At 47.0% G+C, this 27457-nt stretch overlaps 3 protein-coding genes and 1 non-coding gene across 5 annotated transcripts in view; 2 read left to right on the top strand and 2 right to left on the bottom strand.

Annotated features, from left to right (window-relative positions):
• Positions 1-27457, top strand: part of S100A16 (S100 calcium binding protein A16) — a 193344-nt gene that overhangs the window by 125553 nt on the left and 40334 nt on the right. The gene's annotated exons all lie outside the window — the stretch shown is intronic.
• TRNAM-CAU (transfer RNA methionine (anticodon CAU)) lies at positions 6805-6876 on the bottom strand. Its single transcript has one exon. It is a non-coding gene; the product is annotated as a tRNA-Met (tRNA).
• Positions 7088-16594, top strand: ILF2 (interleukin enhancer binding factor 2). The gene is made up of 14 exons (XM_050754905.1): positions 7088-7209; positions 7906-7965; positions 8257-8299; positions 9527-9631; positions 10007-10084; positions 10428-10530; positions 12990-13055; positions 13381-13497; positions 14192-14270; positions 14532-14619; positions 15349-15410; positions 15495-15609; positions 15831-15921; positions 16071-16594. The coding sequence occupies exons 1-14, from the start codon at positions 7205-7207 to the stop codon at positions 16229-16231; spliced, it is 1173 nt and encodes a 390-aa protein (XP_050610862.1). The 5' UTR covers positions 7088-7204; the 3' UTR covers positions 16232-16594.
• SNAPIN (SNAP associated protein) lies at positions 16801-19927 on the bottom strand. Its single transcript, XM_050755673.1, has 4 exons — positions 19717-19927; positions 19419-19465; positions 19041-19159; positions 16801-17422 (listed from the first exon to the last, which is right to left on the bottom strand). Exons 1-4 carry the CDS (start codon positions 19857-19859, stop codon positions 17321-17323), a joined length of 411 nt encoding a protein of 136 aa, XP_050611630.1. The 5' UTR covers positions 19860-19927; the 3' UTR covers positions 16801-17320.

Raw genomic sequence — 27457 nt, 5'->3', positions numbered from 1 at the left:
GCTGAACGGAGGGTGTGTGTGGAAGCAACCGGGGCCCGCTTGCGCCCCACCTTTTCCCTCACCCCACCTTTTCCCTCACCCCACCTTTTCCCTCGCCCCCTACCTGGTCTTATGGGGGAAGAGTGAAAGGTGTGCTGGTTTGGGATCCTGGCAGGAAACTGTGTGAGTGCGTGGATGTGTGTGTTTGGGAGTGGGGTGACGGGTTTCTGGAAAGTCCGTTAAAGTTGAAGGCGAGCCCAGAGTGCTTGTTACCCAGTCCTTCTATGATCCCCCTCTCTTTCCCTCCGTGCCACCTTCCAGATTGTGCAGATTAGCTGTGAAAAATAATCTGGTGTCAGGGCGGAATTAAATCTTTAGCGCCCAAATTGTAGGAAGATGGGGAGAGTGGGTAGGTGGCTGGGAGGGAAGAAGTTCACACCTCAGGGCCGCCCCAAGAAAATGACTGTTTTGTGTTGAGGGTTGTTAAAATGAAGGCTATGGAAGATGTTGTTGGAAATGACCATTGAAGGCGTAAGTTGCGGGAGTGGGTTTTGGAGCACTTGACAGCTGGGCCCCCGGTGCAGACTGCTGTGGAATCAGTGTGCCCTCTAATGGTTATCAGGGGTCATTGACGGCATTGCAGCGCCAACCTCTCCAACGCTGCGCCTAAGCAGGACATGTAAGATCACCAAACTTGAGGTCAGCAAATATTTCCAGAGAACCTTTGGTGCGTCAAGCACGCACTAGGTGCCGAGGGCTTAAAGATGAATATATATAGTCCGTGCCTTTGAGGAGCTCTATTTGGGACGAATAACCGTAATGCAACATGCATTAAGCACTACACGGGAGACATGGATAAACTGCTAAAGGACTCAGTGAGGGCTATTCATTCTGCTTGGATTGGGGCCAGAAAATCTCCAAAGAGAAATAATTCAAGAGGACAGAAGGATGAGAAAGGTATTCTGTGTAGACAGAGCAGAATTTTGAAGTATATTTCCTATATATGGAATTTTAGGAGACTTGAATATTCTTATTATCTGGAGCAAATTGTGGTCGATAGGCCAACTTGAGATGGTAGGCATGCTTTGGTTTGCATTCTCTCTGTGTATATTGTTTTTAATTCCCCACACTTAAAAATCATAAGATGGGGCCGGGCAAGGTGGTTCAAGCCTTTAATCCCAGCACTTTGGGAGCCAGGGTGGGTGGATCACGAGGTCAGGAGTTCAAGACCAGCCTGGCCAAGATGGTGAAACCCCGTCTCTACTAAAAATACAAAAATTAGCTGGACATGGTGGTGGTCACCTGTAATCTCAGCTACTTGGGAGGCTGAGGTAGAGAATTGCTTGAACCCGGGAGACAGAGGTTGCAGTGAGCCAAGATTGCGCCACTGCACTCCAGCCTAGGCAACAGAACAAGACTCCGTCTCCAAAAAAAAAAAAAAAAAAAAAAAAAAAAAGTCATAAGATGGCACATGAATATTTGGATTTCTGACTTTTTTTTTTTATTCCAAATATGGAGGTCTCTCTATGTTGCCCAGGCTGGTCTTGAACTCCTAGGCTCAAGTGATCCTCTTGCATTGGCCTCCTAATATTCCTGGATAACATGTGTGAGCCACCAGGCCCAACCTGGATTTCTGACTTTTCCTAAAATATTGGAAGAGCTGGCAATATATTGTCCTGCATCCCTCCATGAGCAACCAACCAGAACAAGTATCCGTTATCTCCTTGAAATGAGTCTAGTTCATCATGGTTCCTAGGCACCCTGCTTCATTCAGGTGCATTACCTGCCTGGCTGTAGTAGGAGTCTGTGTTTTCAGCCCTGATCTTGGATGTAAGGTGTCTGTATGTAGGATGACTGAGGAAAAGAGGCAGGGAAAAGGGCAATGGAGGGAAGATTATGAAAGCTTTTGTGTGACAGGCATAATGTTCTTGTCCTGTGATGGAGATGGCGGGTTCCAGAGACTGTAGAGGTAGACAGCAGTTGGAGATGGGGAGATGTTTTGTAAGTAGAATCAGTTGAACTTTGGGAAATGAGGACATTATACAAATAACAGGTCTAGGTGACGTTGACCCCATTAGTTGAGAAGCTGAAGAAGGAGGTTTTGGAAGGATGATACTTTTAGTTTATTGGATGTGAGGTGCCTACAGATACTCAAGTGGAAGTGTCTGATAGGCCTTGGACTAGTGGAGCTGGAGCTCAGAAGAAATGACTGGACTAGAAATATAGTTTGGTAATTGAGCTCCTTTCAATAACGGTGAACTAGCCTTAAAGCTATAGACAACTAAAAGTGTTGGATGAAATACTTTTTTTTTTTTTTTTTTTTTTTTGAGACGGAGTCTCGCTTTGTCGCCCAGGCTGGAGTGCAGTGGCGCGATCTCGGCTCACTGCAAGCTCCGCGGATGAAATACTTTTTTAAAAATCAAAGAACTGGCTGGGCATGGTGGCATATCCCTGTAGTCCCAGCACTTTGGGAGGCGGAGTTGGGCGGATCACTTGAGGCCAGGAGTTCAAGACCTGTCTGGCCTTCATGATGAAACCCTGTCTCTACTAAAAATACAAAAATTAGCCAGGCAGAGGCCATGTGCGGTGGCTCACGCTTGTAATCCCAGCACTTTGGGAGGCTGAGGCGGGCGGATCACCCGAGGTTGGGAGTTCGAGACCAGCCTGACCAACACGGAGAAACCCTGTCTCTAGTAAAAATACAAAAATTAGCCAGGCGTGGTGGTGCGTGCCTGTAATCCCAGCTACTTGGGAGGCTGAGGCAGGAGAATCGCTTGAACCTGGGAGGCAGAGGTTGCGGTGAGCCGAGATCGTGCCATTGCACTCCAGCCTGGGCAACAAGAGTGAAACTCTGTCTCAAAAAAAAAAAAAAAAAAAAAAAATTAATCGGGCTTGGTGGTGCATGCCTGTAATCCCAGCTACTCGGGAGGCTGAGGCACAAGAATCAGTTGAACCTGGGAGGCAGAGGTTGCAGTGAGCCGAGATCGTGCCACTGCACTCCAGCCTGGGCAACAGAGCAAGACCCTATCTCAAAAAACAATAAATAAATAAAAATAAAAATAAAAGAACTAATAAGATAGTAAGGTGAGGCACAGTGGCTCACGCCTGTAATCCTGGCACATTGGGAGGCTGAGGCAGGTGGATCACCTAAAATCAGAAGTTCAAGATCAGCCTGGCCAACATGGTGATACCCCATCTCTACTAAAAATACAAAAATTAGCCGGCGTGGTGACAGATGCCTGTAATCCCAGCTACTCGGGAGGCTGAGGCAGAATTGCTTGAACCCAGGGGTGGAGGTTGCAGTTAGCCGAGATCGTGCCATTGCACTCCAGCCTGGGCAACAAGAGTGAAACTCTGTCTCAAAAAATTAGCCGGGCTTGGTGGTGCACACCTGTAATCCCAACTACTCGGGAGGCTGAGGCACAAGAATCATTTGAACCTGGGAGGCAGAGGTTGCAGTGAGCCGAGATTGCACCACTGCACTCCAGCCTGGGCAACAGAGCAAGACCCTGTCTCAAAAAACAATAAATAAATAAATAAATAATAATTAATAAAAGAACTAATAAGATAGTGAGGCCAGGCGTAGTGGCTCACGCCTGTAATCCTAGCACGTTGGGAGGCCGAAGCAGGTAGATCATCTGAAGTCAGGAGTTCAAAACCAGCCTGGCCAACGTGGCAAAACCCCGTCTCTACTAAAAATACAAAAATTAGTCAGGCGTAGTGGCGGATGTCTGTAATCCCAGCTACTTGGGAGACTGAGGCAGAATTGCTTGAACTCAGGGGGTGGAGGTTGCAGTGAGCTGAGATCGTACCATTTCACTCTATTTCGAGCAAAACTTCATCTCAAAAAATAATAATAATTAAAAAAAATAAGATAGTCAGAAATTATTGGTGTGAGAGCACAAAAGTACAGGAAAGTAGAGAAGTAAGCCCAGTAGTAGGGCTGATTTTACCTTGGGGTCATTTGCTAATTTGGAATTAGTGGCAGAAAATACGCTGTGTGGGGCTGGTGAAGTCCAGGCCAGGTGTGGTGGCTCACACCTGTAATCCTAGCACTTTAGGAGGCCAAAGTAGGAGGATGGCTTGAGCTTAGGAGTTTCAGACCAGCCTGGGCAACAGGGCGAGACCCCATCTCAATTTTTTAAAATTAAAAAAAAAAAAAAGGGCCAGGCACGGTGGCTCATGCCTGTAACCCCGGCACTTTGGGAGGCCGAGGTGTATGGATCATGAGGTCAGGAGTTCAAGTCCAGCCCTGTACAAGATGGTGAGACCCCATCTCTACTAAAAATACAAACATTAGCCAGGAGTGGTGGCACGCGCCTGTAAGCCCAGCTTCTTGGGAGGCTGAAGCAGGAGAATCACTTGAACCCAGGAGGCAGAGGTTGCAGTAAGCCGAGATTACACCACTGCACTCCAGCCTGGGCAATAGAGGGAAACACACTCTCAAAAAAAAAAAAAAGGAATCCAAATGTCCCCAAAGGTGATAATCTTGGTAAACCACCTTCATGTTTTGGGCTAGGATCTCAAAAGGCTGCACTCCTAGGGGCAACCTGGGAGTAGAATAAATAGAAAATCTAAGGTCCTGCTTGGTGGCTCACATCTGTAATCCCAGCACTTTGGGAGGCTGAGGTGAGGATCACTTGAGCCCAGGAGTTGGAGACCAGCTTACGCAACATAGTGAGACCTTATCTCTACCAAAAATTAAAAAAATTAGTTGGGTGTGGAGACATATGCCTGTAGTCCAAGCTACTCTGGAGGTTGACACAGGAGGATCACTTGAGCCCAAGAGGTTGAGGCTTCAGTGAGCCATGTTTATGCCACTGAACTCCAGCCTGGGCAACAGGAGTGAGACCCTGTCTCAAAAATAATAATAATCCAGACCCAAAACATTAAAAGACCAAAATTAAGAACCAATTGATAGATTTAATACTATGTTAGACTTAACTGAGGAGCAAGTAATGAATTGGAAGAAAGGACAGCAGAAACTACCTAAAATGAAGAATGGGTAAAAAGGAATGAAAAACATAAAAAGAGAGGGTAAAAGCCCTTTGCAGTGGCTCATGCCTGTAATCCCAGCACTTTGGGAATCCGAGGCGGGCGGATCACCTGAGGTTGGGAGTTCGAAATCAGCCTGACCAACATGGAGAAACCCTGTCTCTACTAAAAATACAAAATTATCCAGGCATGGATAATGGTGGTGCATGCCTGTAATCCCAGCTACTCGGGAGGCTGAGGCAGGAGAATCACTTGAACCCAGGAGGCAGAGGTTGTGAGCTGAGATCACACATTGCACTCGAGCCTGGGCAACAAGAGCGAAACTCCGTCTCAACAAACAAACAAAAACAAACAAAAAAGACTACCTTTGACAGCATATAAAGTACCCCATCTCTAAATAAATAAATAAATACATACATACATAAATAAGCCCGGGGGCAAGGGAGGTGGCTTATGCCTGTAATCCCAGCACTTTGGAAGACAGAGGCAGGAAGATCACCTGAGGTCAGGAGTTCGAGACCAGTCTGGCCAGCATGGTGAAACCCCATGTCTACTAAAACTATAAAAATTAGCCGGGCATGGTGGCATGTACCTATAGTCCCAGCTACTCAGGAGGTTGAGGCAGGAGAATCGCTTGAACCGGGGAGGCGGAGGTTGCAGTGAGCTGAGATGGCGCCACTGCACTCCAGCCTGGGAGACAGAGGGAGACTCCATCTCCAAAAAAAAAAAAAAAAAAAAATTAGCTCAGAGTGTTGTGGCCTGTGCCTCTGAGTAGTCCCAACTACTGGGGAGGCCGAAATGGGAGAGTCTGTTGAGCCCAGGGGGTCGAGGCTGCAGTGAGCTATGATGGTGTACCACTGCTCTCCAGCCTGGGCAACAGAGTGAGACCCTGTGTACAAATAAAATAATAGAAGAGAGGGTAAGAGACAAAGAGATTACTGGGGGAAAAGTCTAATACGTCTTTGGAGTTCAGGAAGGAGGGAAATAATAGGTAAAACTAATACTGGAAGATATAATAGCTAATAAATTATATAAATGGATGACAAACCTCAAGCCATTGATTCAAGAAGCTCAACAAACCTCAAGCAAGATTTTTTTTTTTTTTTTTTTTTTTTTTTTTTTAGACGGAGTCTCCCTCTATCGCCCAGGCTGGAGTGCAGTGGCGCCATCTCAACTCACTGCAACCTCCGCCTCCTGGATTCAAGATTCTCCTGCCTCAGCCTCCCGAGTAACTGGAATTACAAGTGCCCGCCAGCACAAGCCACCGCACCCGGCCCTTTTTTTTTTTTTTTTTTTTAAATTAATAACATTTATTTAAATCTGGATGGTGGTTATGTGGACAGAATACGTTTAGACTTAAGATGTTTACGTTCTGCTGTAGTAAATTAAATATCAAAAAAGTACGTATGGAAGGGAGGTAGATGAGGGATAAAAGTCTACAAGTTGGATTCAGTGTATACTGCTCGGGTGATGAGTGCACCAAAATCTCACAAATCACCACTAAAGAATTTATGTAACCAAGCCGGGCGCGGTGGCTCAGGCCGGTAATCCCAGCACTTTGGGAGGCTGAGGCGGGTGGAACACCTGTTTTCCACATTAATTCAATCAATATACTCCTCCTATCTGAAACCTGTTTCTCCTGCTTCGAGTTTGTAGACGTGTAGTGTTCATAGTTGCCTAAACTCCCTTTTCCCCATCAACTTCAACTGCTGGTGGCAAAAATGGCTGATACCGCTTGCATTTTTGAGGTAGGAAAATCGGCAAGGTATTTTCATTCACTGAATGAAATGTAAATTACGTGTGCGGTACAGGGCAATGAAAAAATTCCGATAGCAGAGGATGGTTTCGATCCATCGACCTCTGGGTTATGGGCCCAGCACGCTTCCGCTGCGCCACTCTGCTATCTGAAGGCCAATGTTCTCATAACTGTTATATAAGACCACGTAGTCGTTGTCCTGACTTCTTCAGTGCCACCTAATGTCTGATCAAAAATTCGTCATTACTATAGAACCAGTTCTTATTGGCTAGTTCCTGACACAGTAGGCGTTTTTTATTGGTTCATAAGCCCGGTTTGACAAAGTAAGCCAATAGGCATAAGCGATGGGGTAAGGCGGGAGCCAATCACGCCGGGTTTTATTGGGACACGCCGGCAAGACGCCTCTTCAGTTGTCTGCTCCTCAGAGGAAAGGGGCGGTTGGTGCGGCCTCCATTGTTCGTGTTTTAAGGCGCCATGAGGTAAGGGGGTCGAAGTGGTCGAAAGGTTTCAGGTATTCGACGGAAAACTTTGGGAACGTGGGTCGAAAGAAGTCGGAGTACCTAAAAGGACCATGTATCCGGGAGCTGGCCAAAAACCTGAGAACTCCTGGTCTAGGAGAGTGGGAGAGAGTGAGGCCGGTAGAGGCGGGGAAACTTGGGCCCGGGATGGGGTTGGGGCCCAGGAGTGGGGAGGCGGGTTCGACACCTCTCTCTGAAGGGTTGCGATGAGGAGGTGTCCTCAAGTCCCCGGAGGAGCTCCCCACCTTCCCTCCGCCCCCGTCATCCGGGCTGAGAATGCTGGAGCGAGCCGCATTCATCCTCAGTGCGAAGGGCTTGACATATAGGACATGCCCGATAAATGTGTACGTTAATGAAGAAATGAGCAATCTTTAGCTTCCAAAGTATTAGGATTCGTGTGGCCCAGGATTATGGGTTATTTCGTGTAGGGCTCACTGTCTGAGCCCCATCATTACTTGATGGGGGGTTGTGATTAACTTATCCAGAATGAGGAGGTTATGGGGGTGTAACTGGGCACCATTTGGAATGGGGAGAAGTGTGTGAGTGGGGTCTCTTGCCTACCGTTGGGAGGTTCCGAGGGATGAAAGTAGCCAACTTAAAATGATATGGCCGGTGGGTATTCCTTCAATGAGATCAAAATAAAATCTGCATTTCTAGGGGTGACAGAGGCCGTGGTCGTGGTGGGCGCTTTGGTTCCAGAGGAGGCCCAGGAGGAGGGTGAGTGCCAGCTTTTAGCATCTCTGCACTTAGTTGTTAGTTTCTGCTTGTCATCTAAATAGGAGTTTTGGAATAGACTAATGTCACTTGGTTTTGTGAGAGCCAACTGTGGTCTTTTCCGCACTCCTGCTAAATGAATTTGGCCCCACTATGCTAAGAATGATTCTCTCCCTCCCCAGAGACTTTGTCACTCATTCTGAGGTCTGACATGTTTTCAAAATTGTTGGTGTGTTATTTAAATCTCACTTGATTCCTACATAGGGAATAATTTGGCTGTTTTTCATGTTTTAGGTTCAGGCCCTTTGTACCACATATCCCATTTGACTTCTATTTGGTGAGTACCTTGGGTTAATAATACACAATTTCTGGCCATTCTTGAAATGGAGCCTAGTATCTCCCAGTTAATGAAGTTAGATAGTGGTTGAAGAGGGCAGGCACAGTGCCTCACACCTGTAATCTCAGCACTTTGGGAGGCCGAGGCGGATGGATCACCTGATGTCAGGAGTTTGAGACCATCCTGGCCAATATGGTGAAACCCCATCTCTAGTAAAAATAAAAAAGTTGGTTGGGTGTGTGCCTGTAATCCCAGCTACTTGGGAGGCTGAAGCAGGAGAATCACTTGAACCCGGGAGGCAGAGGTTGCGTGAACTGAGATGGCACCACTACCAAAAAAAAAAAAAAATGGTGATTGAAATGAGGGGGAAAGTGATTTTTGAAAAGACTTGGGGTTTTGAGTCAACTGTGTGTTGCTTTACCTACAGAAACAGTGTAAGCATGGTGGGGAGAATAATTCCTTGACTACTGTTGGCATTAAACATGATTATAATCTTTGTTCTGAACAAGTATCTATGGCTAATTTGTTACTATAAAGATAGTGATAGCTTAAATTATGGCTATTCCAGCTTGTATCCTTGTTTGAACATTTTTTCTTTTTTTTTTTGAGACAGAGTCTCACTCCGTCACCCAGGCTGGAGTGCAGTGGTGCAATCTTGGCTCACTGCACTGAACCCGGGAGGCAGAGGAATCAGGACCTCTGCCTCCCAGGTTCAAACAGTTCTCCTGCCTCAGCCTCCCAAGTAGTTGGTATTATAGGCGCCATGCCCAGCTATTTTTTGGGTATCTAGTAGAGACGGGGTTTCACCATGTTGCCCAGGCTGATCTTGAACTCCTGACCTCAAGCGATCTGCCCACCTCGGCCTCCCAAGGTGCCGGGATTACAGGCGTGACCCACCATGCCTGGCCTTTGAACAAATTTTTATTTTTTTTTTTTTGAGGCAGGGTCTTACTGTGTTGCCCAGGCTGGAGTGCAGTGGCACGATCTTGGCTCACTGCAGCCTCGCTTCCTGTGTTCAAGGGATTCTCCCACCTCAGCTGGGATTACAGGCGTGAGCCACCATGCCCAGCTAATTGAACAAATGTTCAATTGCTCCTTGTTTTAAGGAGTAAAAACAAGTGTAGAATTTTCTATTTTTAACCTTTTTCTGTCGTAGTAATAGAAAAAACAATCTCTCCTGTATATTATTTTCGGCAAATAGAATGTAGTTGTTTACTTCTGGTTTAGTGTGAAATGGCCTTCCCCCGGGTCAAGCCAGCACCTGATGAAACTTCCTTCAGTGAGGCCTTGCTGAAGAGGAATCAGGACCTGGCTCCTAATTCTGCTGAACAGGTATGTTCTTTTGGCTGTCTTCCAGAAATGTCTCTAAAGCAGGTAAAAGTATTGGTAAAGAGTAACTGTTGGTAAGGTTAAGAATGGTGTTAACAGAGCCTGAAATCCACAGAGGGTTTAATTGTTCTCCTTATTTCTCATTGTGGGTGGAGATAGCCAGGTGGATATATAAACAAATTACATATGCATTCTTATTTTTATTGGGGACAAAGAGTTGTTCTCTTTCCATATATTCAAGGCCAGAATGAAGTGTTTTTAAAGTGCTAGGTCAGTATTGAGTCAGCTCGTATGGAAGGGATTAGGAGAAAATACTCAAACTCTGAGAAGTTGCTTCTAATTTTTCATCTTCGAGTATTGTTTCATGCTGTTTTTCAGGCATCTATCCTTTCTCTGGTGACAAAAATAAACAATGTGATTGATAATCTGATTGTGGCTCCAGGGACATTTGAAGTGGTGAGTTTTTGATGATTTAGTTTTAGGAAAGGGCACCTTTGGTAGTGTGGAAATTTCCTTGGCTCCTGACTTTTAATTTTCAGTTGTCTATTATCCAAAGCCAAGCTTAAAATGAGAACGTACAGTGGGATTTCTTTGTAGTACTGATCTTGGGGACAAGACTTGTATCACTGTTATGCTATCTGTGATGTATCAGGCTTTCATGTGGTGGTTCTGGGGGTGATTTCACCTCTGCTACTTCCTAATTTGGGTAACAGGTGGCTATGTTGTAACAGTTCTGGGAGGACTTAGGCACCTTTTTTTCTTCTAAATTGTTTTTCCCCCGAAATCCTTTTTCCAATAGCAAATTGAAGAAGTTCGACAGGTGGGATCCTATAAAAAGGGGACAATGACTACAGGACACAATGTGGCTGACCTGGTGGTGATACTTAAGATCCTGCCAACATGTGAGTGTGCCTGTTTCTGGTCATGGGAACAGAACATAGCACTTGGATTAGGGGCTTAGGGATCTTTTTTTGTTTTGAGACAGATTCTCACTCTGTTGGCCAGGCTGGAGTGCAGTGGTGCCATTGTGGCTCACTGCAGCCTTGACCTCCACTACAGCAAGTGATCTTCCTGCCTTAGCCTCCCGAGTAGCTGGGACTACAGATGTGTGCCACCACACCCAGCTAATTTTTTAATTTTTTGTAGGTACAGGGTTTCACCATGTTGCCCGGACTGGTCTCAAACTCCTGAGCTCAAGCAATCTGCCCACCTCAGCCTCCCAAAGTGCTGGGATTGCAGGCGTGAGCCACCGTGCCCAGCCCTTAGGGATCTTGAAAGCTCAAATTTCTTGTGCGAAAGGATGTTTATTTATTTATCTATTTTTTGAGACGGAGTCTCGCTCTGTCGCCCAGGCTGGAGTGCAGTGGCCAGATCTCAGCTCACTGCAAGCTCCGCCTCCCGGGTTCAGGCCATTCTCCTGCCTCAGCCTCCTGAGTAGCTGGGACTACAGGCATCCGCCACCTCGCCCGGCTAGTTTTCGTATTTTTTTAGTAGAGATGGGGTTTCACCGTGTTAGGATGGTCTCGATCTCCTGACCTCGTGATCCGCCCGTCTCAGCCTCCCAAAGTGCTGGGATTACAGGCTTGAGCCACCGCGCCTGGCCTCACGAAAGGATGTTTATAAGACAAATGTTTTTAGTTTTTGTTTTTGTTTTTGAGACGGATCTCTCTCTGTTGCCCTGGCTGGAGTGCAATGGCGTGATCTTGGTTCACCGCAACCTCCCCTCCTGGGTTCTAGCTGTTCTGCCTTGGCCTTCCGAGTAGCTGGGATTACAAGCATGTGCCACCACTCCCGGCTAGTTTTTCTTTTCTTTTTTTTTTTTTTTTTTTTTTTTTTTTGAGACGGAGTCTCGCTCTGCCGCCCAGGCTGGAGTGCAGTGGCCGGATCTCAGCTCACTGCAGGCTCCGCCTCCCGGGTTCACGCAATTCTCCTGCCTCAGCCTCCCCAGTAGCTGGGACTACAGGCGCCCGCCACCTCGCCCGGCTAGTTTTTTGTATTTTTTAGTAGAGACGGGGTTTCACCGTGTCAGCCAGGATGGTCTCGATCTCCTGACCTCGTGATCCGCCCGCCTCGGCCTCCCAAAGTGCTGGGATTACAGGCTTGAGCCACCGCGCCCGGCCAATTTTTCTATTTGTAGTAGAGACGGGGTTTCACCATGTTGGCCAGTCTGGTCTCAAACTTCTGACCTCAGGTAATCTGCCTGCCTTGGCCTCCCAAAGTGCTGGGATTACAGGCGTGAGCTACTGCACCCTGCCTGACAAATGTTTTTTAATGAGTGATAAGGGACAAACGCTGAAGTGTGTGTGTCTGAAAGAATGTATAGCAGGTTACTGTAGAGCCATGTTTCTCAACTGGAGGTAATTTTGCCACCCAGGGGATATCTGGCAGTATCTGGAGGTACTATTGATTGTTAAAACAAGGGGGTGCTACTGGCATCAAAAAACAGTGGAAGCCAGGTGTGGTGGCTGTATTCCCAGCACTTTGGGAGGCTGAGGCAAGAGGATCACTTGACCCCAGGAGTTTGACCAGCCTGTATAACATAGAGAGACCCTGTAGCTGCAAAAAGAAAAAAATTAGCTGGGCATGGCCGTGCATGCTTTGGTCCCAGCTACTCAGAAGCCTGAGGTGGGGCCGGGTGCAGTGGCTCATGCCTGTAATCCCAACACTTTGGGAGGCCGAGGCCTGGAGTTCAAGACCAGCCTGGCCAACATGGCAAAACCCCGTCTCTACCAAAAATATAAAAATTAGCCAGGCGTGATGGTGGGCGTCTGTAATCCCTGCTACTTGGGAGGCTGAGGCAGGAGAGTTGCTTGAACCTGGGAGGCAGAGGTTGGAGTTAGCAGAGATAGTGCCAGTGCACTTCAGCTCGGGTGACAAGAGTGAGGCCCTGTCTCAAAAAAAACAAAGAAAAAAAAGCGGCATCCTGAGGTGAGAGGATTGCTTGAGCCCGGGAGACTGAGGCTGCAGTGAGCTGTGATTGTGCCACTGCACTGCAGCCTGGGTGACAGAGTGACACCCTTTCTCAAAAAAAGAAAAAGGATAGAGGCCATGGATGCTGTTAAAACATCCTACATCCCCATTACCCCAAAGATTTATCTAGCCCAAAATGTTTTTAGTGCCACTGACCTAAAAAACCTTGCTGTAGAAAGAGGATATGAGTACAGGACGGGTCCTGTTGCCTGAGTCTTGCAATTTTTCTGTCCAGGCCTTGGCTTCCTCTTATAAAAGTATTTATTCTATTATTTACCCTTGCTTCAGCCTTGGATATGGGACAGAAATGAGAGTGCAAAGTAGCTTAGAGATATATAGAAAGTCTAGATAAATAAATTATTACAACATTATGTCCTTTTCTGTCAATTAGTGGAAGCTGTTGCTGCCCTGGGGAACAAAGTTGTGGAAAGCCTAAGAGCACAGGATCCTTCTGAAGGTTTGCATTTGTTGCTGATTATGTATTTAGTAGCCATAGGAACCAGGTCTTGTAATTGTAAGTACACTTTCAACAAAATCAGGTCAGACCAGATGGAAGAGTAAATGCAGAGTTTTATGTTGTGGGAGTTTTTGGCAGGGGCTTCAGGTGTTCAAGGTGTTCAAGGGAGATCTGTTTGATCTCCCTTCTAAAGCTCTGTATTCTAAATTCTCATTCTGGACTTTGTGCTGTTTTTAAAATCCACCTGTTCCCCCGCACCCTGGATTTAACTTTGGTCATCTAAAGGAAATGTGAGTTACAGTTTTTGTTTATTCTGTTTTTTCAGTTTTAACCATGCTGACCAACGAAACTGGCTTTGAAATCAGTTCTTCTGATGCTACAGTGAAGATTCTCATTACAACAGTGCCACCCAATCTTCGAAAACTGGACCCAGAACTCCATTGTTAGTTCTTTTTTTTCCATTGCTGGAAAATTTAGGGGATATTCAAAACATGGTATTGTTGCTGTTTAGTTTACTTAGCTTGTTGCTATTCCACATGCAGCTTTCTGGGAATTGAAGAACTTAGGTTTATTCTGAGCTTTGCTCTCTCCCTCTGTAATCTGGAAATAGTTTTTTTATCAGCTTGCCAGTGGAATTTTCAGATGGGGTGACCAAGAAAGCATTTGGAGGACTTAAAAAGGACCGAAAAAATATTTATGGAGGGGGATAGGCTTTTGGAGAAAATCATCGCTCTTGCCTGCTTCTAGTGATTTTTAGACAAGTGATTTGCTGATATGAGAAACACGGGGTGGCTTAAAGAATTGCAAAGTTGGTTAGGCGCAGTGGCTCACGCCTGTAATCCCAGCACTTTGGGAGGCTGAGGCAGGCAGATCACCTGAGGTCAGGAGTTGGAGACCATCCTGGCCAACATGGTGAAACCCCGTCTCTACTAAAATACAAAAATTAGTGGGGCATGAGTAGCTGTAATCCCAGCTACTCAGGAGGCTGAGGCAGGAGAATCACTTGAACCCCGGAGGCGGAGGTTGCAGTGAGCTGAGATCGCGCCACTGCACTCCAGCCTAGACTGTAGCAGTGGTAATGAGTAGCTTGTTTAATGAAAATGTTTCATCCTGGCCTATCATGCTTGTCTTTTTAGTGGATATCAAGGTATTGCAGAGTGCCTTAGCAGCCATCCGACATGCCCGCTGGTTCGAGGAAAATGCTTCTCAGTCCACGTGAGTCCCTCCCTGACCATTTGGATTAAGATAAACTTTTTAATTTCAGTGAATAGCAGGATACCCCCATACTTCCTCTGACAGAACTATTTTGCCTGTGACTTTTTTTCTGGATTTTTATTTTTACCTTAAGCAAGTTAAGATTTAGAGAAAGCAGAGAGCGTATAGTTCTGTAAACAGCATAGTCAGCTTCAATTCTACCTTAGGCGTGGAAATACATGATGGTATTGATTTTAATGTTTGGGTCACTATTACTTTCAGAGTTAAAGTTCTCATCAGACTACTGAAGGACTTGAGGATTCGTTTTCCTGGCTTTGAGCCCCTCACACCCTGGATCCTTGACCTACTAGTAAGTAAAGATGGACAATTGGAGTTCCTCCTCATCCTTATTTACTAGTAGTAGTAGTAACTCTGAAATTCACCAGAGTCTGAAATTTGGTGAAGCTTAAAAGAAATTTTATTGGTAGACAAGTAATCCAATAAAAATTCAACATTTACATGACTCAGAGACATTTGTTTAAAAAAAAAGAAAAAATTAAAAGTTTTTTTTTTTTTTTGGTATATTCAATTAAATGAGTAGTTACTGAGTTATAGTGTCCTGTTTTCTTCTCATGACTGCTACCATTTCATCATGGCAGTAGAGAGAAATGAGTGAGCAGCCATTTCAGAATTGCTTCTGAACAACATGAAAATTTTGGCTAGGCTTAGACCTTAATAACCAGTTTTCCTCATGATGATTTAAGGTTTTAGTTTGATGCCTGTAATCCCAGCACTTTGGGAGGCTGAGGCCAGAGGATCACTTGAAGCCAGGAGTTTGAGACCAGCCTGGGCAAAATAGTGAGACTGTCTCTACCAGGAAAAAAAATATATATATATATATCCAGTTGTAGTGGCTTGTACTTATAGTCCTAGCTTCTCAGGAGGCTGAGGCAGGAGGGTTGCTTGAGCCCAGGAGTTTGAGGTTACAGTGAACTGATTGTGCCACTGCACTCCAGCCTGGGTGACAAAGTGAGGCTACAGTTCTAGTTATCAGAATTGCCATTTTGATGGCACACCTACTGGATTTATTATTTTCCAGGGCCATTATGCTGTGATGAACAACCCCACCAGACAGCCTTTGGCCCTAAACGTTGCATACAGGTACTGCATGCTTCTTTGGGTTTAGGGTTGGTTTTAAGCTATTTTGTGCATTCTTTTAATACCTCATACTTCCCTGTGTTCTAGACGCTGCTTGCAGATTCTGGCTGCAGGACTGTTCCTGCCAGGTTCAGTGGGTATCACTGACCCCTGTGAGAGTGGCAACTTCAGAGTACACACAGTCATGACCCTAGAACAGCAGGTATTGGGACAGATACGAACTGAGTTGTTTTGCCCCATTCTTGAATACTCCTAGTCAGCTGGCGAAGTGGAATATGGTCTTTAGGGGTCAGGAATTGGGGGATTCTGAAATACTTTGTTCCTGAGATTTAAAAAATTGTCTTAATCTCTGTTTTCACAAGGGTATTACTCAAAGTCTTTTGATTTTCCTTGCTAACTTACTCTCACTTTGCTCTCCTTCAGGACATGGTCTGTTACACAGCTCAGACTCTCGTCCGAATCCTCTCACATGGTGGCTTTAGGAAGATCCTTGGCCAGGAGGGTGATGCCAGCTGTGAGTGACTACTGTGGGTCGGGGTTTTGTATTGTAATCTGGTCTACAAAGAAGCTGTACACTATTTAAATGTCTTTAATATTTCCACAGTGTAAATAATGTCTTTTATGCTGGGCTACTTGTCTAAATCACCTTTTTCTCTTTCCTAGATCTTGCTTCTGAAATATCTACCTGGGATGGAGTGATAGTAACACCTTCAGAAAAGGCTTATGAGAAGCCACCAGAGAAGAAGGAAGGAGAGGAAGAAGAGGAGAATACAGAAGAACCACCTCAAGGAGAGGAAGAAGAAAGCATGGAAACTCAGGAGTGATGTTCCCTTCACTCCTTTTCCTACCCAAGGGGGAAGACTGGAGCCTAAGCTCCCTGCTACTGGGCTTTACATGGTGGCAGACATTTCCGTGGGATAGGGAAGATAGCAGGAAGAAAAGTAAACTCCACAGAAGTGTCATTCCACTGGGTTTTGATATTGGCTTTGCTGCCAGTCTCCCATTTGTGACCTATGCCATCCATCTATAATGAAGGAGGATACCAACATTTCTTCCTAATATTCTAGAATCCCCAACTCCTGAAAACCCCTCTCTCAATTAATACTTTGCTGTTGAAATGTTGTGAAATGTTAAGTGTCTGGAATTTTTTTTTTCTAAGAAAAACTATTAAAGTACTTCCTAGTAGGGCTCTTGGCCTTTTGGTTGGTTTTTTGGGTTTGTTTTTTTGCATGTGGCAACCTTTTTTGCTTCTTTTTGCTTTGTATACTCTTGCGTTGAAAATAGTATTTGAGTCTTTTAATTATAAATACTCAGATCACAATTTGAAGCTGTCTTTGAATTAAAGTACAAACTCCTAGAACCTTTCCATATACCAGAGTAAACTAGAATACCGTTTTAAGTATTTATTGAATAAAATGATTCTATCAATACTGCTACTGTATTGAAGCCAGTGCAATAAAAAACTGGGTGGACAGAGGTCATTCACTTTGACTTTGCCTGCCCTCTCCAAATCCCCAGTGTAAACAGGAAAATGAGAAGTCACAGGTAGAGGACATGCTGCCCAGGCCCATGTAACTAGGCATGTAACAAAGGAAGCCCCTCTGGTTAACTAGGCCTGAAGAAGGTAAGCCTCAAGTATGCAGGTTAAAAAAAAGTAGAGGCCTCTGCTCATTTGTGAAAGGAAGCAAGAGCCATAATTAACGTAAGTCCTTTGGGAACCTCATTCTGGCTGTGTGTAGCTTTCCTGGGGCCCCTACGTAAATGAGTAAGACAAAGTGCTTCAAACAACCCATACAGCTGCCTTTTTAAATGTCTGAAGGTCTAAGGGGACTGTCTCCTAGGATCTTTGCATGTCTGTTGAAACAAGGCAGCTGGGAACAGTACTTGCGCTACTGAGTCCATAGGCTCATCTGTTATTTGCTTGGGGAGCCAGGGGGGTAAATTCCCGAATCCAGCATTGCTCTCCTGCGGGCTGTTTCCTTGGCAACACTGTGGTTTAGCCGCCTCAGTCGTTCCTGCAAGACAAGGGAGGTTTGGAATCTTAACCACTGTGAAAGGCTTTAGAGTATAAGTGAACAAGGTGCTGAAAAATATCGGGCTTGGTCTACCTCAAAGTCAGTCTTCTAAAGCATATATAAGAATGTAGGTGGGGCATGGTGGCTCACCTGTAATCCCAACACTTTGGGAGGCTGAGGCGGGTGGATTACCTGAGGTCAGGAGTTCAAGACCAGCCTGACCAATATGGTAAAACCTGTCTCTACTAAAAATATAAAAAAATTAGCTGGGCATGGTGGCGGGTGCTTGTAATCTAAGGCAGGAGAATCGCATGAAACTGGGAGGTGGAGGTTGCAGTGAGTTGAGATCGCGCCACTGGCCACTGCACTCCAGTCTGGGTGACAGGGAGAACTCCGTCTCAAAAAACAAATAGTCCAGGCATGGTGCTCATGTCTATCCCAGCACTTTAGGAGGAAGTGGCAGGAAGATCACTTGAGCCCAGGAGTTCGAAACCAGCCTGGACACCATAGTAAGATCCTTTTTTTTTGATACGGAGTTTTGCTCTTGTTGCCCAGGTTGAAGTACAATGGTGCGATTTCAGCTCACCACAACCTCCGTCCCCCATGTTCAAGTGATTCTCCTGCCTCAGCTTCCCTGGTAGCTGGGATTACAGGCATGTGCTACCACACCCAGCTGATTTTGTATTTTCAGTAGAGACGGGGTTTCTCCATGTTGGTCAGCCTGGTCTCAAACTCCCGACCTCAGGTGATCTGCCCGCCTCGGCCTCCCAAAGTGCTGGGATTACAGGCATGAGCCACCTCACCTGGCCAATCCTGTCTTTTTATTAAAAAAAAAAAAGAAAAAAGGCCAGGCAGGCCGGGTTCAGTGGCTCGCACCTGTAATCCCAGAGTTTTGGGAGGCCCAGGCAGGTGGATCACTTGTGTGCAGGAGTTTCAGACTGGCCTGGGTAACATGGTGAAACCCTGTTTCTAGAAAAAAATACAAAAATTAGCTGGACATGGGGGTGCATGCCTGTAGTCCCAACTACTCAGGAGGCTGAGGTGGGTGGATGGCTTGAACCTGGGAGGTAGAGGCTGCAGTGAGCCGTGATCATATCACTGCACTCCATCCTGGGTGACAGACCTTGTCTCATAAAAATAAATAGCCAGGTGTGGCGGCTCACTCCTGTAGTCCCAGCACTTCGGGTGGCCGAGGTGGAAAGCTCACTTGAGCCTAGGAGTTCCAGACCAGCCTGGGCAACATGGCAAAACCCTACCTACTTCTAGAAAAAAATACAAAAATTAGCTGGGCGTTGTGGTGCACGCTTGTAGTCCTAGCTACTTAGGAGGCTGAGGCAGAATTGCTTGAGCCCAGGAGGCAGAGGTTGCAGTGAGCTGAGATTGAGCCACTGCACTCCAGCCTGGGTGACAGAGGGAGATCATCACACACACACATACACACACAAAAGAATGTAAATGGCAGCAACTGAATACTGCGAAAAAGACGAATTCTCCTAGGTATTTTCCAAGTACTGAGAGAAGTGAATTTCCTTTTCGCTGTTTTAAAATTACAGCGGCTTTCACTGTGTTGAGGACTTACAAAAAAGGGCAAAGAATCACAGGGATGATATTCTTTTACCTGAGCATTCTGTAGAATGTTGTTGACCAAGACAACGCGTCGCCGGGCATTAAGTAGCTTCTTAACATACGGGTCAAGATCCAGGGCCACCTTCTGATCCTCATTGATGCGGCACAGTTCTGGGGATGCAAGGTGCAGCTAAGATCTAATGGCTCATCTCTTGTTCTGAGGGAAAGCAGGCTGGTAACGGGAGGGAAAACACTTGCACCCAAACGGGCCACAGCCATTAGAGATTTAAGACATCCCTGAAAGGAGGAGTCCTTTGGCAGCCCTGATGCCCTGGAAGCAAGCGATAGAAACCCAGCCCAGGAGTTGGCAAAAACCTAAGGTCCTGAAAGTGGGCTGAAGGGTTCCGGGTACACAGGGATGCTCACTCACCTGTGGCTAGGTTGTCAATTTGTTCCCGGAGCTCTACCTGGCTCTCTCTGCAAAGAGGTACAAGGCCTACACGGTCAGGCAGTTACCGGAGCTCAGGAAACGAACTCCCCCTACGTATTTACCAAGTACTCAAAGAAGCCAGCCTCCGCTGAACCCTCCACCTGCGGCCTTCCGCCTGTCCTCCCCGCCTCGAATCAGTTTCCTAAATTTATGCCCACTCCCAGCTAGAACACTTTCTTGGCCCCGCCCCTACAAAGCCAGAGAGACAGGTCCCGCCCCCAACTTCCCTCCCGGGCACCTGACGGCGTGCACGTGAGAATCGAGCTGCTGCACAGCGGGTCGCAGGAACTCCAGCAGCCCTTCGGCGAAGAGGTCGCGGCCTGTGGGCCCCGCCACCGGTGTCCCTGCCCCCGACACAGCGGCGGAACCAGGCCCCGCCATCACGAACTGTCCTGACGCCCGGAACCTGCCGCGAGGGCCGCCGGGAACCGGAGCCGCGCCGCACTGCCCCGCGAGGGGACGTCCGGAAAATGCTGTCTCCACCAAGGCACTGGGGTTTCTGGGAAATGGAGTCTGGAGCGAGCCGGGCGGGGAGGAGGGCCAGGCCCCAGGAGTAGAGGCCTTGTGGCTGGTCTTGAAAATCCTCAAAGGTCAGGTTGTAGAAAGGAACCAGTTTTTGGAGTGGATACTTTTTGTTTTCTCCAAAGGTGAAAATAAACACGAATAACTTCAGTCGTCCATAGCCTTCCCATGTTAACTTTATGAGATAGTCGGGCGTGGTGGCAGGTGCCTGTAATCCCAGCTACTTGGGAGGCTGAGACAGGAGAACCGCTTGAACCCCGGAGGCAGAGGTTGCAGTGAGCCGAGATCGCGCCACTGCACTCCAGTCTGGGCGACAGAGAGACTCCACCTCAAAAAAAAAAAAAAAAAAAAAAAAAAAAAAAAACCCAAATGAAAACAAACCAAAAACAAAAAAACTTTATGAGAAAACCACATTATATTCATAATAATGTTTTCTGTTTCTAAAGAGTTTTTTGTGGTTGGTTGTTTTTAAGACAGGGTCTCTCTCTGTCGCCTAGGCTGAAGTGCAGTGTCACGATCTTGGCTCACTGTGGCCTTCATCTCCAGGGGTCAAGAGGTCCTCCTACTTCAGCCTTCCAAGTAGCAGGGACCAGAAGTGTTAGCCACCATGCCTGATTAATTTTTTATTTTCTGTAGAGAAGAGATCTCACTATGTTTGGTGCCCAGACTAGTCTGGAACTCCTGGGCTCAGGTGGTCCTCCCACCTCAGCCTCCAAAAGTGTTGGGATTACAGACGTAAGCCACCACGCCTGGTCTATTTCTAAAGAGTATATTTTTAATGGCATTAAATATGTACAAAACTGCATGTATCCAAATTTCATTCCTTTTTAAGGTTGAATAATATAAACATGCAGGCTGGGCATGGTGGCTCACTCCTGTAATCCCAGCACTTTGGGAGGCTGAGGCAGGAGGATCACCTGAGCCCAGGAGTTCAAGGTCAGTCTGGGCAACAAACCTAGTGAGACCCTGTCTCTACAGGAAATAAAAAATTAGCCAGGCATGGTGGCTTCACAGCCATGGTCCCCGCTACTTGGGAGGCCGAAGTAGGAGGACCTTGAGCCCAGGAAGTCGAGGCTACAGTGAGCCAAGATCGTGGCACTGCATGCACTTCAGCCTGGGTGACAGGGTGAGACCCTGTCTCAAAAAATAAAAATAAATTTTAAAGTTTCCTTAGTTCACTTTTTTCCTTTCATTTTTAGAGACAAGTACTCACTCTGTTGCTGAAGCTGGAGTGCAGTGATGCTATCATAGCTTACTGTAACCTCAAACTTCTGGGCTCAAGCCATCCTCCTGCCTCAGCCTCCTAAGTAACTGGGACTACAGTCACCTGCCCCCACGCTTGGCTAATTTTTAAAATTTTTTGGTAGAGACAGGGTCTCCCTATGTTGCCCAGGCTGTTCTCGAACTCCTGGCCTCAAGACAACCTTCCATGGTTTTCTTTTTCCCTGAGGCTTATGAAGACAATGATTCCTTTTGGATTCGGTGTGGTTTTTCATGGCTTTCCAGATAATTTGCATCTGTCTCCTAGGCTCTAATGTGTTCCAGTGGCTCCCAATTCCCTAGGCCATGGGGAAGGATGTATGTGCAGAAATGCTTCTGGAGGACAGGCAAAGGCATCCATAGTGATAAATAGGCACCAGAATGTTCAACCTCAAGCTTCATCTTCGGTAATAAAGGAAGATAAGGCATTTGAATCACTGTGAGATTTGGTGGTCAGCAGCTCTAAACCTGAGACCCCAACTATGATAACTGTTTTTTAAAATTTTCTGTAGAGACGAGGCCTCTCTGTGTTGCCCAGGCTGGTTTTGAACTCCTGGATCAAGCGGTCCTCCCACCTCGGCCTCCCAAAGTGCTGGGATTACAGGCGTGAGCCATCAAGCCCAGCCCCAACTGTGATAACTTTTAAAATCTTATACACTTACACTGGGTGGGGTGGCTCATGCCTGTAATCCCAGCACTTTGGGAGGCTGAGGCGGGAGGAATGCTTGAGGCCAGGAGTTCACGACCAGCCTGTGCAACACAGGGGGACTCCCATCTCTACAAAAAACTTGATTAAAAAAATAATAACTGGGCATGGTGGCACACACCTGTAGTTCCAGCTACTCGAGAGGCTGAGGTGGGAGGATCGCTTGAGCCTGGGAGGTAGAGGTTGCAGTGAGCTGTGATCATGCCACTGCACTCCAGCCTGGGTGAAAGAGCAAGATTCTGTCTAAAACACACAGACACACACACACACACCCCAAAAACAACCTTATACACTTTTTGTCGTTGATTACGCTTGTGTCCCTGTAGCTTCCTCTCTGGTGATTAGAGTAACGCTCTTGTGAGAGGCTAGGAGCTTATTTTGGGAGTAAGTGGCAAGGCAACTGCAACCTGCTTCATAGTTGGGCCTTGGGAAAAGGAAGCCCAGGGGAGAGAGTGGTGACAGTGTTGAAGAGGAATGGAAAAGTGTTGAAATCTCTAAGGCTTGTACTGGAGAGAGAAAACAGGTGTTGACCTGGGCTGGGAAAGGGCCTTGGAGGTTGATGGTCCACTGTTTGCACAAGAAGCCCTTGGGTTAGGCCACTGTCCTTTCAGGTGCCTCTTCAACTCTTTAGATTAAATGCTCCCTAATACCAGATTTAGCAAACAGAATAAACAAAACACTTGGGACACCAGGTAAATTTGAATTTCAGATAAACAACCCCCCCAAAATTTTTTTTTAAGAGTCTTGCTTTGTTGCCTGGGCTGAAGTGCAAGGGTGTGATCTCCGCTCACCTCCCGGGTTCAAGTGATTCTCCAGCCTCAACCTCCCAAGTAGCTGGAATTACATGCGCCCACCACCATGCCCAGCTTTTTTTTTTTTTTTTTTCTCCAGATGGAGTTTCACTCTTGTTGCCCAGGCTGGAGTGCTGTGGCGCAATCTCGGCTCACTGCAACCTCTGCCTCCCGAGTTCAAGCAATTCTCCTGTCTCAGCCTCCTGAGTAGCTGGGCTTACAGGCGCCTGCCACCACGCCTGGCTAAGTTTTGTACTTTTAGTAGAGACGGGGTTTCACCATGTTGGCCAGGCTGGTCTCAAACTCCTGACCTTAGGTGATCCACCCGCCTCGGCCTCCCAAAGTGCTGGGATTACAGGCGTGAGCCACCGTGCCCAGCAACAACAAATAATTTTTTTAGTATGGTTATCTAGTAATCTGACTTCAAAGGCTGGTTCTCTGAGGAAAAGCATGTGTTTTGTTTTTATGCTTTCCTTTTTCTTGACCTTTCTCTCTCATGGGGTCTATTGCAAAGGCCTCCTGATCTTGCCTGTAGTCTGTATATTCCAGGTCAGTCTGCATTCTAAAATACCAGTCAGATTTCATAATATGCCTGCTTAGAGAAAATTAGTGCTGAAAGGAATTTTAGACTCTCTCCTTTGTTCCTGGGACACTTGTGAGGAAAACTGGGCAAGGGTCTTGAAGAATCCTTGAAGTTTGATAATAGGTTGAAGGCCAGTGCTAGTGTAATTCTTCATTCTCTAAACATGTATCACACTCTAGGCCCAAGGTATTCAGCACAAAACCCCCTTCCTCCCTGCCTTCACCTATATCATACAGCTGTGGCCCGCCCTCCTCCAGGCCTTGGCTTTTCCAGAGAGACTGAAGATATAGGTCCTAAGAACTACTCCTAAGAACCAACTACTGCACATACAACCACCATGCTGTTTGTATGTCAGGGTCCAATCAAGAGAGACAAATGACACAGTATCAACAGGGAGAGTTTACTGTAAAGAATTATCAACTCTAGTTGATAACGGGGGATTGGAGTAATGAGGAATTGGCTAATAAGCAGAGAGAACTCTAAAGCACATAGGAAGAGCAGATGTTAGGAGCAGCTGTTACTCCTAGAGTTAGAGTACATAGGGAAGAGCCCTAGCCACCAGGTCTGAGATCCAGACATTGTTGAATATATATATATATAATCAAGATTTTATATATATATATATATATATAATCAAGATTATATATATATATAATCAAGATTTTATATATATATATATAAAATCTTGGGGTGATGAGTTGGGTGCTTTTGGGATTTCAGTGACTACAAGCCTTTCTGTTCTAGACTTTAGGTCTCTTCTCATCTCCTGGAAGCGCTGGCTCTTCCCTACCTCTCAGACCCTCTCTTCTGACTCTGTTCTGCCCATGCTTAGGTTGAACTGCTTTCTTGCTGGCTACCTCAAGGTGGGTTCTGGGGTAGGCCCATGTGGAAGCTCTGCGGGAACATGCTATACTCTCAGGCAGTACACATAGTGCCCTCTGCCTGGAGGCCACCCGCAACCTGCACCCTGGGTAGAGCCTGGGTGGGACTTAGAAGAAGGCCTTTCTTGTGGGAGAGAGGGTTCACAGAATGGTGTCTGGTAATGCCTTTAACTGGGGAGGAAGACCTGAGAGTCAGACTTCTTTGGGCCTCTGTGAGCTCCAAAGGATAGGGATGAGGATATTCCTGGTTCATCCTGCTTTCTGGGAGGCCAAACCTCTGTTTGGGGAGCCTTACCATGCTTCACTGGAAGAACCGGAGGGGCAGCAGTAGAGGCGGGAGCTGGGAGGGGTTAGGGCAGGCAGTCAGGTCTGTGGTTCTAGCTATCTTAACTGGTGCTCCTGGAGAGCTGCCATCCCCCCACATCCCCCATGGGTGAATATCTGGCCAGACCCTAGGACTCCTGCTTATCACAAAAGGGTCAGAGGCTGAAGGTGAGGTCCTGCCTTGGCAGTGCTGAGGAAAACATTAGGGGCCTTTCTTCTTTTATCTTTCCCGTCTACCTTTCCCCCATCTCCTTTCTCTTCTCTGTTGTCTGAACTGGCTTTCCTCTTGAAATTAAACTCCTTGAGAGTATATGCTTTGAATTAAAATCCAAAGGGGAGGCTGGGTGCGGTGGCTCATGCCTGTAATCCCAGCACTTTGGGAGGCTGACGCGGGCAGATCAACTGAGGTCAGGAGTTCAAGACAAGCCTGACCAACATGAAGAAACCCTGTCACTACTAAAAATACAAAATTAGCCAGGTGTGGTGGTGCATGCCTGTAATCCCAGCTGCTGGGGAGGCAGAGGTTGTGGTGAGCCAAGATTGTGCCATTGTACTCCAGCCTGGGGAACAAGAGTGAAACTCTGTTCAAAAAAAAAAAAAAAAAAAATTCCAGAGGAAAGCTTTAGGACTTTCTGAGGGAACCCCTTCTCCCATCTCCTCATGGATATGTTTAAATCTTGAGCTGATAATCACTTACACTAAAGGGTAAGAAACTAAATCGCCCGGCATAGTGGCTCATGCCTGTAATCCTCACAAGGTCAGAAGATCGAGACCATCCAGGCCAACATGGTGAAACCTCGTCTCTGCTAAAAATACAAAAATTAGCTGGGCGTGGTGGTGCATGCCTGTAATCCCAGCTACTCGGGAGGCTGAGGCCGAATTGCTTGAACCAGGGAGTGCGAGTTTGCAGTGAGCGGAGATTGCACCACTGCATTCCAGCCCGGCGACAGAGCGAGACTCCAAAAAAAACAAAAAACAAAAAACCCCAAAAACCAAGCCTAAATGGAGCATTTAGTGAATCCTTTAAAGAGACCTCATGGGGATCTTAGCTGTCCCAGGTTGCCCACACAGTTTGAGGCCTATGACTGGGGGCTGCTGCCACCATTAAGGGTCTGTCCAGGGCCTCAGTCTCCACCCTCAGGAGTCATCCTGCCCTGCTTCACAATGCTCCCCTCTCCTTCCTTCCTTGCCCCTGGAACAGGTGGTCAGCCAGAGTCCCCAGCACACCTGACTGGGTCACTAGCCAGGGTGTGATGTAGGTGGGAGAGCCCACCCAGGCATAAGTGGGAGCCTCTACCCTAATCCCTGCTGGGTCCATGGAGCTAGCCATAGTAGCAGAACCTTTTTTTTTGTGACGGAGTTTCGCTCTCGTTGCCCAGGCTGGAGTGCAATGGCGCAATCTCAGCTCACTGCAACCTCCGCCTCCTGAGTAGCTGGGATTACAGGCATTTGCCACCATGCCCAGCTCATTTCATATTTTTAGTAGAGATGGGAGTTTCTGTGTTGGTCAGGCTGGTCTCGAACTCTTGACCTCAGGTCATGTGCCCGCCTCAGCCTCCCAAAGTGCTAGGATTACAGGGATGAGCCACCGCGCCCAGCCTCAGGTGTTCTTTCAGCAGTGTACCTTTACACTTGGTTCCCTCTGCTTGGTGTATTCTTTTCTCTATACTTTCCCGTCTTACAAGATCCAGCTCATCGACCTCTTCCCTGTGCTCCCATCCTTACAAAGGATGCCTTCGTTGGTATGGCAAGCCGTCAGCACATGGCAGCTGAATGAAAGGCTGACCCAGAGGTGGTCAGGTTTACTCACCTTGTCCCACACAACCAGTGACTGAGGATGACAGGGACACAGGCCTCAAGAGACCCTGGGAACTGTAGCAAGCAGTAGGTGGGGCTGGAGGACCCTTGGCTGATAGGAGAGTTTCCTGTGCCCCACTGAGGGGCAATTTGGGGATAAACTCTTTCATGAGGTAGGAAGGACATAGAGGAGGTAGAGATGGAAGCCTAGGTTATGGCAGTCACCTCCTTCATACAGAACTCTTAAGCATCAGTCTCCTCTGGGGTGGGAGGGAGCCTGGCGTTTTGCACTTGTTGGGGTTGTTGGGGAAGGGGAAGTCGTCGTGCTTTAGCACTGGAAAAGGCAGAGGGAGCTGAACTGGGGGTTCAGTTCTGCAGTCACTGTCCAACCTGTAGCCTTCTGCTAGACCCCCACTGCCCATCTCCCTTAGCACCTTCAGACACCCCACATCAGTCAGGATTCAAGTTTGGGTTGTCCTGACCAAAATTTCCTTCCCAGTCCCCAGTAAGTACAACGTCCTAGCAGTTTAGAGTGAAAGGCAGCCCAACGACAACTGGCTTGGCTGGGCGCTACCAGGTTCTTTTCTCTTCCGCAACACAGGGAAAAAGGGAAGTATGTGCCAGGGCCCAAGGGCCCAGAATGTTGCCCAAGACAATCCTCCTCGAGTTTTTGTGGGCATGGTATTATTTCTGCAGAGCTCCGAGGAAGTCAAATTCTTCACCTTCTGCTCAAAGCCACAGGCTCTCCAGAATTTTAACGCAAGTAGGAAGAGACTCTCAACCACACAAGGGGTATATCAAGACATCATTAAAGTGGCTGGGTGCAGTGGCTCACGCTTGTAATCCCTGCACTTTGGGAGGCTGAAGCGGGCGGATCACCAGGTCAAGAGATCAAGACCATCCTGGCCAACATGGTGAAACTCCGTCTCTATTACAAATACAAAAATTAACTGGGTGTGGTGGCACGTCTGTAGTCACAGCCACTTGGGAGGCTGAGGCAGGAGAATCGCTTGAACCAGGGAGTTGGAGGTTGCAGTGAGCCAAGATCGCGCCACTGCACTCCAGCCTGGTGACAAGAGCGAGACTCTGTCACAAAAAAAGAAAAAGAAAAAGTA

This window comes from Macaca thibetana, chromosome 1 (assembly GCF_024542745.1).
Source record: "Macaca thibetana thibetana isolate TM-01 chromosome 1, ASM2454274v1, whole genome shotgun sequence".
Classification (NCBI taxonomy): domain Eukaryota; kingdom Metazoa; phylum Chordata; class Mammalia; order Primates; family Cercopithecidae; genus Macaca; species Macaca thibetana.
Note: the sequence above shows the minus strand (reverse complement) of the source record. Positions and strands in the feature narration are given on the sequence as shown.